Source organism: Hemiscyllium ocellatum, chromosome 31, assembly GCF_020745735.1.
Source record: "Hemiscyllium ocellatum isolate sHemOce1 chromosome 31, sHemOce1.pat.X.cur, whole genome shotgun sequence".
Lineage (NCBI taxonomy): Eukaryota > Metazoa > Chordata > Chondrichthyes > Orectolobiformes > Hemiscylliidae > Hemiscyllium > Hemiscyllium ocellatum.
In genome coordinates, this window is record NC_083431.1 from 50,111,789 (window position 1) to 50,127,033 (window position 15,245).

The 15,245-nt window shown below is 45.0% G+C and overlaps 1 protein-coding gene across 1 annotated transcript in view; it reads left to right on the top strand.

Moving 5' to 3' along the window:
- The first annotated feature begins 418 nt into the window (after nt 1-418).
- Nucleotides 419-15,245, top strand: part of ankfy1 (ankyrin repeat and FYVE domain containing 1) — an 83,382-nt gene continuing 68,555 nt past the window's right edge. The window contains exons 1-3 of the mRNA XM_060847908.1: nt 419-446; nt 6,274-6,466; nt 13,825-13,943. Of these exons, the coding sequence (XP_060703891.1) occupies nt 437-446; nt 6,274-6,466; nt 13,825-13,943 (322 nt within the window). The 5' untranslated portion in view covers nt 419-436. The remainder of the gene's footprint in view (nt 447-6,273; nt 6,467-13,824; nt 13,944-15,245) is intronic.

Sequence of the window (15,245 nt, forward strand, 5' to 3'; positions counted from 1 at the left end):
TTAAAGTACAAATATACCACATCGACTGGCTCTCCCTTATCAATTCTACTAGTTACATCTCCAAGCATCAAGAGTTGAATTTGATGGATTCTGTAATATCCAGTGATGTATGATTCTACTTCTGGCATTGAACACTTTAATTTTATCCATCAACAACTGAATGAATAAAGTAGCATTCTAAAAATTCTCAAAAGAGTTATGTTTGATTGGAAATGTTAACCTTGTTTCTCTAAAATATTCAATTTTATTGTGAACTACTATTTTCAACTGTACAATTTATAATCCTCATACTTCATGGATTAAGGGTGAGAGATCCTATTAAGTTGGGGCAGTCTCGCTTTAAGAGAGGCCCCGCCCCTAACACGGGCGCTACCATTTTTACGGGGGGAGGAGGGGGAGGCAGGGTTTGGTTATCGCGAGAGCGGCTGGGGCCAACATGGCGGAAGGTAGGAGCTGTCGCGCCGCGGGTTCTGTGTTGGGCGGCGGGGAGCCCGGGGCCGAGAGATGCAGCCTCCGTGTCCGGACACACCCGAGCGCCCGTGGTCACCGGGCCGGCTCTGCGGCTCCGCTCCCCCCGAGGCGGAGAGGAGGGCGACCCCACCCGCAACCAGCGCCTACCCCCCCTTCCCCAGATTCACCCCCAACACCCCCCTCCCCCCCCCCACACACACTGACCCCTCCCCCACACACACTGACCCCTCCCCACACACACTGACCCCTCCCCCACACACACTGACCCCCCCCACACACACTGACCCCTCCCCACACACACTGACCCCTCCCCCACACACACTGACCCCTCCCCACACACACTGACCCCCCCCACACACACTGACCCCTCCCCCCCACACACACTGACCCCTCCCCCCCACACACACTGACCCCTCCCCCCCACACACACTGACCCCTCCCCCCCACACACACTGACCCCTCCCACACACACTGACCCCTCCCCCCCACACACACTGACCCCTCCCCCCCACACACTGACCCCTCCCCCACACACACTGACCCCCCCCACACACACTGACCCCTCCCCCACACACACTGACCCCTCCCCCCCACACTGACCCCCCCCACACACACTGACCCCTCCCCCCCACACTGACCCCCCCACACACACTGACCCCTCCCCCCACACACACTGACCCCCCACACACACACTGACCCCCCCACACACACTGACCCCCCCACACACACACTGACCCCCCCCACACACACTGACCCCTCCCCCCCCACACACACTGACCCCCCCACACACACTGACCCCTCCCCCCCACACACACTGACCCCTCCCCCCACACACACTGACCCCTCCCACACACACTGACCCCTCCCCCCCACACACACTGACCCCTCCCCCCCACACACACTGACCCCTCCCCCCCACACACTGACCCCCCCCCCACACACTGACCCCCCCCCCACACACTGACCCCCCCCCACACACTGACCCCCCCCCCCACACACTGACCCCCCCCCCCCCACACACTGACCCCCCCCCACACACTGACCCCCCCCCCACACACTGACCCCCCCCCCACACACTGACCCCCCCCACACACACTGACCCCCCCCCACACACACTGACCCCCCCCCCACACACTGACCCCCCCCCCACACACTGACCCCCCCCCCACACACTGACCCCCCCCACACACTGACCCCCCCCCACACACACTGACCCCCCCACACACACTGACCCCCCCACACACACTGACCCCCCCACACACACTGACCCCCCCCCACACACACTGACCCCCCCCCACACACACTGACCCCCCCCCACACACACTGACCCCCCCCACACACACTGACCCCCCCCCCCCTCTACCCCCCCACACAGACCCGTTCCCCCCCTCTACCCCCCCACACAGACCCGTTCCCCCCCTCTACCCCTCCACACAGCCCGTTCCCCCCCTCTACCCCCCCACACACACCCCCCCCCCCCCTCTACCCCAACACACAGCCCCATTTCCCCCCTCTACCCCCACACACAGCCTCATCCGCCTCTCCATCCTCCCACCCCCCCCGACACATCCTCCTCTCCACCGCTCCCCCTCTCTTCTGCCGCCCATCGCCCCCTCCACTGTCTTCCCCCCCCCCCCCCCCCCCCCATTCATATCTGGTCATCACCATCCCCCCCCCCCTGTTTAGAGCTGAGAAAAACAAAGACTATGTTCATGCTTCATCTCTTAGTGAGAGGAATAAATTTGCAGGCAAATCTGATGGAGGGAAAAGGGAACTTTTAATTCCCCAGGGTTGTATTGAAGTAAAGGGTAAAGGTTGGGGAGGGATCTCTGAAATGGTTCAGCTGAACCAGAGCAGAAGTGTTTATGGGTGACTGTGCAATGAGGTAACCAGGAGTCTGGAAGGAGCACTTTGGCATGCATGATCTTTGTATTATAAGGTTCAGGTGAATAATGGTGAGGATGGAAAAACATGAAGTAAACATTTAAATTGGCAATGGGGTGATGTTGGTAGATGACACTGGTTGACTTGAGGTAAAATGACCAAGAACTGACAGAAAATATGGCCACCTCTTCTGGAGATGTTATCGGTAAGGTACCTTCTAATGAAATGGAAAAAGGAGGGGAACCAAGTTCAAGGCTATTTCCATTGCAAAGAAAATGGCAAATAGAGTAACAAATTGGAACTGGCTATTTCCTCTCTTGAACTTGTGCACAGTCAAATTGATTAGGAAAGAGATCAATATTACTTTGTTATTGTGCCAGAATTTTGAACTCCTTTCTCAGCGACACTGTGGGTGCAATGGCATATTTTGTTTTGAGGCTCTAGAAGACTATTGGCCATTTTCTCAAGGTAGTTAAAGGTGACCAACAGATATTGGCCCTTGTTGGTGGTGTGCCCTCCCAAGATTACATATGAAACCCACAAGCTCTGATCTCTCATCGCTGGTTGTTCTTTCTCTTGCATCAGTAGCGGTGACTAATGGCAACAGATTGGAATTTTAACTATCATTGTGTATTTGATTGCATAAACTTACAACATACCAGCTATTTGACCAACTGGTCTGTACTGATAGTACATTTACTGAGCTGAAAATGTGTTGCTGGTTGAAGCACAGCAGGTTAGGCAGCATCCAAGGGACAGGAAATTCGACGTTTCGGGCCAGAGCCCTTCACACTTACATGAGTCTCTGCCCATCTTTTTTTTATCTCACTATCAGCATATCCAAGGGAGAAAGAAAAGGAGGATATCTGGCTTCCCCTTAAGTGCATCTGTACCCTTCACTTTAGCCACTCAATGGGTGAAACAAATGTGCCTAAATTCATCATGTAATGAGTGCCTTATCTTTGTAAGCCTTAACTTTGGGTTGTGGGTGTTGCCTTGTTGCAGTGAAACTTTTAGATAGTGCTCCCTGCTGCCTCATGCACAGTGCGAGGCCAGTAGATGTTTTGAAGTGACAGTTGCGCATTGATCAAATGGGCTTCTTTGTTCTGAGTCAAGCTGTGTTGTTGGAGTTGTACATATCCGTGCCGATGTCGAATCCATCACACCCCTGACCTGTGTCTTGTACATGGTGAATAGGCTTTGGAAATTCTGGACGTTGGTTATTTGCTGTGGAATTTCAGCCTCTGACCTGTCCTTGAGCCACAAAATTTATATGGCTAGTCAAATTCAATTCTAGTCAATGGTGACTTCCAGAGTACGGATAATGGGTGATTGTGTTGGGAATGCCATGAATGTCAAAAAATGAGTTTCTTGTTGGAATGGTCACTGCCTCACACTTGCATTGTAAAGATTGCTTGCCACTTATTAGCCCCCAATGTGAATGTTGCCCAGACCTTGCAATGTTAAGCAGTGTTTCTGACTCCTTGAGCACAAACTGTATGTATCCATTTCTGCTTCTGACCTCCTGGTGCAGGATAGATAACTGAAGCAGTTGAGGATGATTAGACTGAGGGCACTATCCTGTGCAGTTCCTGCAGAGATGGAGCTGAAATGATTGACTCTTAACAACCACAACCATCTTCCTATGTGCCAGGTACAGCTCGAACAATCAGTGTTTGTCCCCTAATTCCCATTGACCCTAGTTTTACTAGGGCACCTTGATGCGACACTGTTAAATACACCCTTACTGGTCAAGGGCATTCACTTGCCTCCCTTCTGGAATTTGACTGTGTGGTCCATATTCAGACCAAGGTTGTAATGAGGGTCAGGAGCTGAGTGATCTTGGCAGAACTTAACTGGAGTGTCAGTGGGCTGGTTTTTCTCAGCAGGTCCTGTTTGAGGACAGGGATTAGAATCCCTTTATCACTTTGCTGACTACGATGGTTAAACTGATGTGCCCATAATTGGCTGAGTTGGTCTCATTCCCTTTTTTTTAAGTCAGAATGTACAAGGCAATATTCCGCATTGCCAGTGTTGCAGCTTTTGTGCCACGTGGCTGGGGGTTTGGCTTCAGGAATTAGAGCATTATTGGGGTCATAGACTTTGTACCCATTGGCTTCAGCTGTTGATGACTGGGCAGTGATCAGAGGTGTCCTAACTGCTATACAATGGTCTTTGCTGTAAAGTGTGTTTTAATATCTGGGTGGGACAGGAATCCAGTTTAGTTGTAAAGCCCACTTCGACTAGACCTTGTAGAGGTTTATAAAATCATGAGGGGCGTGGGTAGGATAAGTGGACAAGGTCTTTCCCGGGGTTGGGAACTTCGGGGCATAGGCTTAGGTTGAGAGGGAAAAATTTGAGACCTAAGGGGCAACCTTTTCACTGTGTGTGGTGGGCAAAGGAAGTGGTGGAGGCTAATATAATTGCAACACTTAAAAGGTGCCTGGATGGGTATATGAGTAGAAGGAGTTTAGAGGGCAAGGTGCTAGCAAATGGGATTAGATTAGGTTGGGATATATGGTCGGCATGGGCGAGTTGAACTGAAGGGTCTGTTTCTGTGCTGTACATCTGACTCTAAATATCTGCTGCTGGGGTTGTGTGAGATAGTGCCTGCTGTCCCTGTGAGAGTCGGAATGCTCGTGGGATTTCTGACTCTGTAGTGTCCATGTTCGGTTGACTTTTTAATATTGTTTGTCCCAGGACAGATGTACAGCACCTCTGCTCAGGTTTTGGCATCAAATGGGAATATTAATGAGTGAGTGGTTCCATTAATTATTTTCTTACTGGTTCAGCGGCACTAAATGGGAGGTGGGGATTAAACATCGTATTCACTGCACCACTGCAGCTATGAGCAAAACGCTGAGGATGCTGGGAATCTTCAACAAACACAATGCTGAAGAAACTCAGCAGCTCTGGCAGCATCAGTGGAGAGAAAAACCGTTTCTCCAGTATTGCCTGTATTTGTGAGTGAATCACCGACACTAATCTAATCAGTCCCTTGTGTATGTGGAGGCTGGTGGGGTGGGTGTCGTTATACCTGTGGTGTGCTGCATCTCTGATTTCTGGTTTGATTTTTGCTTTTGAAGCTGAGAGTGGTGACCCGCAAGATGTAATGGGGGTGGGTGTACCATTATCACTCAACGGTTAGACTGCAGACTGGACAGTCCTGCCCCTTCTATGATGAAAGGATTGTAGAAGCAGGAGGAGTGCAGGCAAAAGAAACTTGAGTAAGGTATTGTATCTGAGCAGTTATATTACTATATGCTTGGCTTTGTCCACCTGCATTCCCTCCACCCCTGTCAGGATTTTCTAAAACGGAGTGTGTTTCAAGGAGGACAGTGTGAGTATTCTGTGACAGCCAAGCAGTCTTGTGAATTTCTCCACACCTTGGTATGGGCACTTCTATATCTCAGGAGTCCAGTTTTTTAAGAAAAACAGCCAGGCAGGATAAGGGAGTTCACTGGGTAGTGTTTTGGTGATTTTGGTTAAAGTCTTTGACTCAGTGAGCAGTAACAATTCCAAACAGACCACGTTTTTGGTGGGGGGGCTTGTAACTGGAATTCCTGCGCTAATTCCTTCTTTAAATTTGCTCATGGGATTAGACCGATAGGTTGAACCTAACAGATTAGGGGGCAGTTGCTGATTTATGTGGAAACCTCCATTCCCTCTATGCCAAAGCTTAAAAACATTTTTACTGCCCCTAGATCCTGGATAGTCCGTAGCAGTAGCACAACAAATTGGGTATTTTAAAACTTTTTTTTGCAGAATAAACAAGAATGAAACTGAGAATTTGTGAAATGCACATTAAAGCAATTTAGCAAAGGCTTTAAGTTTTCTTAGCACTAGGGTCTGAGAGTTACTTGTCACTTATATTTTTGAGTGTTTCATTGTCTGACTGCTCTTTGCTATTTGTTACAGAGGAGGTTGCTAAGCTTCAGAAACACCTGGCGCTTCTCCGCCAGGAGTATGTGAAAATGCAACAGAAGCTGGCACAGACAGAGAAGAGATGTACCATGCTTGCAGCCACATCCAACCTAGAGAATTCCAGTGACTCCTTCGTTTGCAGACTGCTGTCTATTGTGTCTGAGCTTTACCAGCAAGAACAGTACAGGTAAATCTTAATGCATTGACTGTGCTAAGAGATTGGATGTTGGGACATAACCAGGTCTGTTAAATTGATAGAAACTACAGACATTATGTTAACTGGTACCTCGGGGATCAGGAATGTGCAGGTTGATCCAATATTCCAGTTGATCAAGAGGTCTATGTAATCAATATAAAAACACACATTAAGTAATACAAATGTAATGCAAGGGGTATGCACATTGCTATAGTACTTATTTACAGCATAAATCACTTAATGCAACTTTGCTTTAAATAAAACTTGCTTGCAGCGAGTCTTCTCACTCTCTCTCGCTTTCAACTGACTACTGAGATCCTGATGAAGGGCTCCTGCCCGAAATGTTGATTTTTCCTGCTCCTCAGATGCTGCCTGACCTGCTATGCTTTTCCAGCACCACTCTAGTCTTTACTCCTGAGATCGAGATAATAGGTAAACATCTGGTATCTGAGGTGTATAACTTTTGCCAGTTTGAGTGCTGGCTGATAAGATACTGGTTAAAACAAAATTTGCTTTACTATTGATTATAATTGAGCTGTTGACCAGATTTTTTTTTCTGTAAAAATCACAAGTTGACCATAGATGTCAGAATATCTGTACTCGAGCAATGGTGCTCTAATCCTGTGCCATAAATTAACCTTGAGTGCCTCTTCAGCTTGTCTGCTCTAGTGCCAACCAGTCTGAATGGGACTTCCTGTCTTTTCAGCACACAGCACTCTTAATGAGATGCATCCTTTTTCAGATTGGTTGGTTGGACTGATCCCACAAAACGAGCTGCATAATGAGTGTACTTATTCCTGGATGGCATAGTGATAAATATTTTTGAGTGTAAATGCTTGGATTATGCATTATCATGGATTCTAAAAAATGTCTGCATATTTACTATGTACCTTTTTATCATTGCTGTTAGTTTCTACTTAATAGATCAATCTTCTGTGTTGATAAGAGGGCCGTAGGAATGTCCATTTTCTAGGTTGGGAGCAACAGAAGGAAGCGAATGCTTTCATCTGTTTTGTGCTGATTTTTCTCATATAGCTTGAAGTAAGATTGGTCAGCAGCTTTTCTATTCTCCTGAATGTGCACTCTGCCAGGAATTATCAGTAGTAATACTAGCTAGTTTTAAAGATTATTTTACGAACAAAGATTCCTGTTTGGTTTTCTATGTTCACAGTTAATATGGAAGATCCCTGACTTGTGAAATAAAAATGTTGTCCTGTTACTGCAATGTAGAAAGAGCTTTTTCTTCTGGATTTATAAATTCATCATTCATGGCATAATATTGATTTCAGGTAAAATACATCACCATTGGCTGAAGTGAGTGTGTAAAGTGGAGTTCAAAACTGCCTGTAGACCAGCAATGCCACCTATAATGCACTTTAGCCAGGCCTGTTTACACTTGCTGAAAATGTGTTGCTGGTTAAAGCACAGCAGGTCAGGCAGCATCCAAGGAACAGGAAATTCAACGTTTCGGGCAAAAGCCCTTCATCAGGAATTCCTGATGAAGGGCTTTTGCCCGAAACGTTGAATTTCCTGTTCCTTGGATGCTGCCTGACCTGCTGTGCTTTAACCAGCAACACATTTTCAGCTCTGATCTCCAGCATCTGCAGACCTCACTTTTTACTGTTTACACTTGTAAACACTTTGCTCTATTAGGTTGTGTCTTTCAGGAAATGGATCCTTAAATATAGTTGTTTTGTATGATTAAAAACATGAGCTTTCATTTTATCTTTAGCTCTTTACAGCAGAAGTTTTAATTTTGACTTTTGACATGTTGATTGCACAGTGTTATATATACAGCAATCTAGTTCGTCTTTTAATAATTCATAGAATTAAGTGTGGAATGAGGCCATTCAGCCCATCAAGTCTGCAATGACCCAAGGGTGATTTTGGTAGGGATTTTTAACTTTCCAAGCATCGACTGGGGCTGCCACAGTGTTAAGGGTTTAGATGGAAAGGAATCTGTTAAGTGTGTACAAGAGAACTTTTTGATTCAGTATATGGATGAATCTACTCGAGAAGGTGCAAAACCTGACCTACTCTTGGGGAAATAAGGCAGGGCAGGTGACTGAGGTGTCAGTGGGGGAGCACTTTGGGGCCAGTGACCATAATTCGATTAGTTTTAAAATAGTGATGGAAAAGGATAGACCTGATTGTTGAAATTCTAAATTGGAGAAAGGCTAATTTTGACGGTATTAGGCAAGAACTTTCAAAAGCTGATTGGTGCAGAGGTTCGCAGGTAAAAGGATGGCTGGAAAATGGGAGGATTTGGTTAAGAAGGAACCATATGTAAGATATAGACAGGATATCTCGAGTGAATCCTTGGAGTATAAAGGCAATAGGAGTGTACTTAAGAGAGAAATCAGGAGGGGGGAGAAAAGGGACACGCGATAGCTTTGGCAAATACAGTTAAGGAGAATCCAAAGAGTTTTTCCAAACAGATTAAGGACAAAAAGGTAACTAGGGAGGGAATAGGACCCCTCAAAGATCAGCAAGGCGGCCTTTGTGTGGAGCCGCAGAAAATGGGGGAGATACTATGTATTTTGCATCAGTATTTACTGTGGAAAAGGATATGGAAGATGTAGACTGTAGGGAAATAGATGGTGACATCTTACAAAATCTCCATATTACAGAGGAGAAAGTGCTAGATTACTTGAAATAGGTAAAGGTGGATAAATCCCCATGATCTGATCAGGAGTACCCTAGAACTCTGTGGGAATCTAGATAAGTCTTTGCTGGGCCTCTTGCTGAGGTATTTGAATCATTGATAGTCACAGGTGAGGTGCTGGAAGACTGGAGGTTGGCTAACGTGGTGCCACTGGTTAAGAAGGGTGGTAAGGACAAACCAGGGAACTATAGACCGGTGAGCCTGATCTCTGTGGTGGGCAAATTGTTGGAGGGAATCCTGAGGGACACGATGTATGTGTATTTGGAAAGGCAAGGACTGATTTAGGGATAGTCAGCATGGCTTTGTGTGTGGGAAATCATGTCTCTCAAACTCGATTGAGTTTTTCTTTTGAAGAAGTAACAGCGGATTGAGGGCAGAGCGGTAGATGTGATCAAATGGACTTAAGGCGTTCGACAAGGTTCCCCATGGGAGACTGTTGAGCAAGGTTAGATCTCACGGAATACAGGGAGAACTAGCCAAAGGTAGAAAAGAGGGTGGTGGTGGTGGAGGGTTGTTTTTCAGACTGGAGGCCTGTGACCAGCAGAATGTCACAAGTGTTGGTGCTGGGTCATCCACTTTTTGTCATTTACAGAAATGATTTGGATGCGAGCATAAGAGGTACAGTTAGTAAGTTTGCAGATGATACCAAAATTAGAGGTGTAGTGACAGTGAAGAAGGTTACATCAGATTACAATGGGATTTTAACCAGATGGGCCAATGGGCTGAGAAGTGGCAGATGGAGGTTAATTTAGATAAATGTGAGGTGCTGCATTTTTGGGAAAGCAAATCTTAGCAGGACTTATACACTTGATGGTAAGGTCATAGGAGTGTTACTGAACAAAGAGACCTTGCAGTGCAGGTTCATAGCTCCATGCAAGTGGAGTCGCAGGTAGATAGGATAGTGAAGAAGGCGTTTGGTATGCTTTCCTCTTTCTTGGTCAGAGTATTGAGTACAGGAGTTGGGAGGTCATGTTGTGGCTGTACAGGACATTGGTTAGGCCATTTTTGGAATGTTGCATGCAATTCTGGTCTCCTTCCTATCTGAAAGAATTTGTGAAACTTGAAAGGGTTCAGAAAAGATTTACAAGGATGTTGCCAGGATTTGAGCTATAGGGAGAGGCTGAACAGGTTGGGGCTGTTTTCCCTCGAGTGTCGAAAGCTGAGGGATGACCTTAGAGGTTTATAAAATCATGAGGCATAGATAGGATAAATAGGCAAAGTCTTTTCCCTGGGGTGGGGAGTCCAGAACAAGAGGGGAAAGAGATAAGAGACCTAAGGGCCAATGTTTTCATGCAGAGGGTGCTACTTGTATAGAATGAGTTGCCAGAGGAAGTGGTGGAGGCTGGTACATTTGCAACATTTTTAAAAGGCATCGGATGGGTATATGAAAAGGAAGGGTTTGGAGGGATATGGGGCATGTGCGAGCGGGTGGGACTAGATTGGGTGGGATATCTGGTCGGCATGAACAAGTTGGACTGAAGTTTTCTGTGAGCGTATAAAGTAAAGCCCTAACTAACAAAACCCCAAACTTTTTTATAAATTCGAGCAATGAAAGTGACGACTGGGCTAATGCAGGATCATAAAGGAAATGATCAAGAATTAACAAAGGGCATCAATCAGGACCAAAATTAATTCCTGGTACATATTTACTTGACGTGAATCTGAGCTTTGTTTTATTTAAAGGCTTTTCCTGTTTATTTCAAATAGACACAATCAGGTGAAACCACTCATGAGGGTAGTATAGAACAAAGAAAATTACAGCCCAGGGACAGGTTCTTGGCCCACCAAGCCTGTGCTGATCCAGATCCTTTCTCTAAACCTGTCACCTATTTTTTTAGTGTGGATCCCTTTGCTTGCTGCTCATGTATCCATCTAGATATGTCTTAAATGACGCTCTTGTGCCTGCCTCTACCACGCTGCCTTCGCTGGCGAAGGGATCCAGGCACCCACCACCCTCTGTGTAAAGAACTTTCCCCTCACTTTTTGAACTTGTGACCCTAGTAATGGAGTCCCCCACTCTGGGAAAGGGTGGATGAAGTATATGTGGAAGACTATTTGAGGTATATGTGGAATTTCAATTAATATTTGGCAAACTGGGCTTGTTTTCCTTTAAGTAGAGAATGTTAAAAGGAGAAAATGTTGGAAATGTTCAGGTCTGCCAGAATCTGGAAGTGGGAGAAAAAGTTAACATTTCTGATCACTGACTTTGTCAGAATTTTTGGGTATCTGATGTAAGGATTCTGAAGTAAACAGTTGAATTGAGGAGTTGACTGTTTCTGCACAGACATTGGATGACCTGAGTATTTTTGGCACTTCTTATAGTTTCAGATTTACGGTATGTTGCTTTTTGAAATGAAGAGGAGAGATTTGTTCCCAGTGGCAGCACAGTCAGTAGCCAGATGACATAGTGAAGACGTTTGGCTAATCAAAGCCAGTGATTAGATGAAGAAACCTGTTTAAAGCATTGAGTTGTAAATGGGAAAGCACTGAAAGGACGATAGAAGCAGATTCAGTGTTAACTTTTCAAAGAGAATTGAATGAGTATTTGGAAGAGAAGTTTAGTCTCTGGGGAATGCTTTTAATAGGATGAAGTGAATATCTCTAAGAAATGGGATATGGGTTTTATGCTGTATGAGCCTTGACTTTCCTATCTCTGGTCATGTACCTGGTGCACATCCAGGACTACTCTTAGATGAATTTAATGGCTCATTTTAAATAAGAGGACAATTGCACTGAAGAATTCTATTTTTTAAAGCCTACATTTTAGAAAAAAGTGCTGATTCTGAGCATCTTGGCAATTTTAATACCACTTGATGCCAGGGAAGATGTCGTTGATGAGGTGGTTTACAGTAAGGAGGAGGAAGACTAATTCTGAGCCAGTGTATAGGGTCAGGAAGTTTGACTCATGAGCCTGTCATTATTAATGTATAATGACTGATGTTTGCACACTGCTGAAGTGACGAAATCCTGCACAGCCTTTATAATCATTGTGAAACTTTCCAGTTGGGAATTTACTAGTGATTTTGGCTTCAGAAGTTTCAGGCAATAAGTGTGAAGCAATTTAAATTAAGAATAGCAACAGCTTGGAAGCTAGGAAAGGTTAATAAAATGTAACATGGAGTTTGCATACAAATGAAATACTGTATGTTGGAAGAGTGAATAAAATGACAATGTGAAGTCAGCAACATTTGGAAGATCCAAGGATTTTATTGGTCTGCACTGTATTTAACAAAGGAAACAGGATGCTGAGTAGCTTTATAGTTCATGCTTCACTTGTTCATTGTTAGGATCAGATCGCATCTTGAATACTATGTCCAGTTCTAGTCATTCAGGAACTGCGGGATTGCCCGTAAGAGGTGGTTGTCCGGTACAAAGCCAGGCCTAGTCTTAGAACATAGAACATTACAGCACAATCCAGGCCCTTTAGCCTCAATGTTACGCTGAGCTGTGGAACCAATCTGAAGCCTATCTAACTTACACTATCCATTCTCATCCATATGCCTATCCAATGACCATTTAAATGTCCTTTTAAAGTTGGTGAGTCTACTACTGTTGCAGGCAGTGCATTCCATGCCCCTAATACTGAGTAAAGAAACTACCTTTGACGTCTGTCCTATATCTATCACCCTTCAATTTAAAGCTATATCCCCTTGTGCTAGCCACAGTCATCCAAGGAAAAAGGCTCTCTGTCCACCCAGTCTGATTATCTTTTATATGTTAAATCAATTCTCAGGAAGGAAGGATGCAGTACTCTGGAAAGAAGGTCTCTCCGATATCATCTCAGGTTGCTAACATTGATAAAGATCTAGAATCCTTTGTTAAGAAGGCGAATGGAATGTAATGAACCTGTGAAAGAAACTTAGGATTGATAGCTGTGTATTCACAGTGATCAGTATATTAGGTTAATTTTTGTGCCATTATTGCTCCGTTAGAAGTTGCTTGGGATGCAGTTGGGTGCTGCGACTGGCTGGGAGAGGCAAGGCAAAGTAAAGACTGATTTTATTTAACCTTGTGATTATTTTACTGCAGTGAATCGAAAGGTTTAACTTCTGCTTTGAGACGTTCTTAGTCAGTTGCTCTAACCTGTGTGCATCTTTAATAAATTGTCATCTCAACAGTGGACATGAGTCTACTCCCAGTGGGTCAGTTTTTTTGTTTCTATAACACTTTGCTGGAGAACCCATTAACAGCATGATCCCTGTGAAGCTTTGGTATTTTTCAGTTGATCAATTCTGCATCTAAAACAGTCTGTTTGAATATTAGATGACCTTGTTTCCCATTTAATTTGGTCATTTGTCCCAATTTATTCTTTTTTTTTGTTGTTGTTGCAATGTCCCCATATGTTTGAAGCAATTTGCTTCATGCCTTGATTTTCCTAAACTGCTTGGATTGCGTCCAGCCCCTCAATTTTGCCATTGTTCATATTTTCCAACATCATGTCCTGCTGAGTGGTTTCCAAGTAGGGATTTCTTTACAATCGCTCGTCGCTCTGTCGGAGAAAGTGTGGACTGTCCCAGCCCACGAGCCTCATTCCTGATGAAGGGCTTTTGCCTGAAACATCGATTCTCCTGCTCCTTGGATGCTGCCTGACCTGCTGGACTTACCTAGCACCACGTGCTCGGCTCATTGCTCTGTAGTCCAGTTTCTGACAAAATGACAAACGCTCTTTTTTTTTATCTTGCAGTGACCTGAAAGTGAAGGTTGGAGAAAGGTACATCAATGTTCACAAATTTGTGTTGGCAGCACGCAGTGATACCTGGAGCCTGGCAAACCTTGCTTCTGTCAGTGAACTTGACCTGTCAGGTTGGTGTGCAGGATGGATTCAGAAAGCGGTTTTTGGTCTCTTACTCATACTGCATTACTATCCAGTTGCTTTCAACATCCTTGATTTTATGTTACAGACTTCAAGATCAAGACTTGGTATAGGCTATATACTTCTAGAGCTGTGCCCATTAGTCAATACTCCTCTCAAGTATCAGCTCCATTACCCTGTCCATGACCCTGGATTCGCTTTATTGTTCAAAAATTCTATTAATCCAAATTCTATTAACCATAAATATGAGCACTGAGCAACTGGGACCCTGTGGAGTCACGAAGTTGAGTTTCCTGAGCCTTTGGGTGAAGGAATTTCTCCTCGTTGTCAGTCCCAAATAGATGACCCCTTATCCTGAGATGACCCTTTGCTCCTCTGGACTAAAAAGAGTAGAGCTATTTCTTAGGATCTCCCTTGTCAAGCCACCTCCGTATTTTAGTTGGTTCATCTCGTTCTCCTGAACTCCAGAGAATGTGGGAGAAAGTGAGGACTGCAGAAGCTGGAAATTAGAATAGAGAATGTGGTGCTGAAAAAGCACGGTGGGTCAGCCAACATCTGAGGACCAGGAAAATCGACGTTTCGGGCAAAAGCTTTTGATGGGCTTTTGCCAGAAATGTTGATTTTCTTGCTCCTTGGGTGCTGCCTGACCTGTGCTTTTCCAGCACCACACTCTTGACTCCAAAGAATATAGACCCATTTTATTGATTCTGTTTAAAATGAGTAAACTATCCGAGCTTCATTTCTAGCTGACCGCATCCATTCAATATCTCTGTCTTTTTTTTTCTCTCAAATATAGCACTGATTTTTGGAATGTTTGTTGAAAAAGTGATCTGTGCTGTTGCTGCTTTGTTAAACAAAAATTATACAAGGAGTGTTTTATATTAAGCACAGCCTGTTCAAATAACTAATTCATGGGGGCCTTAATGTACTGGTTTTCTAAAATGTAGCTGTTGTATCTGAAAGAATTGAGGCATGCCATAAGCATGTGTGGTTGAGGAATCCTAGCTAAACTGGAGTCAGTGGGACTCGGTGGAAAAACTCTCCAATGGTTGGAGTCATACCCAGCACAAAAGGAAGATGGTTGTGGTTGTTGCTCAGTCTCTAGGACTTCTCTGCAGGAGTTCCTCAGGATAGTGTCCAAGGCCCAACCGATTGCTTCATCAATGGCCTTCCTTCCATCATAAGTACAGATGAGTTGGGGATGTTTGCTCATGACTGCAACACTTAATGAAGATGCTGGTACCACTCTTCATGAGTCAGCTGGCAGCCTAATGATGTGGCCAACCATTTGT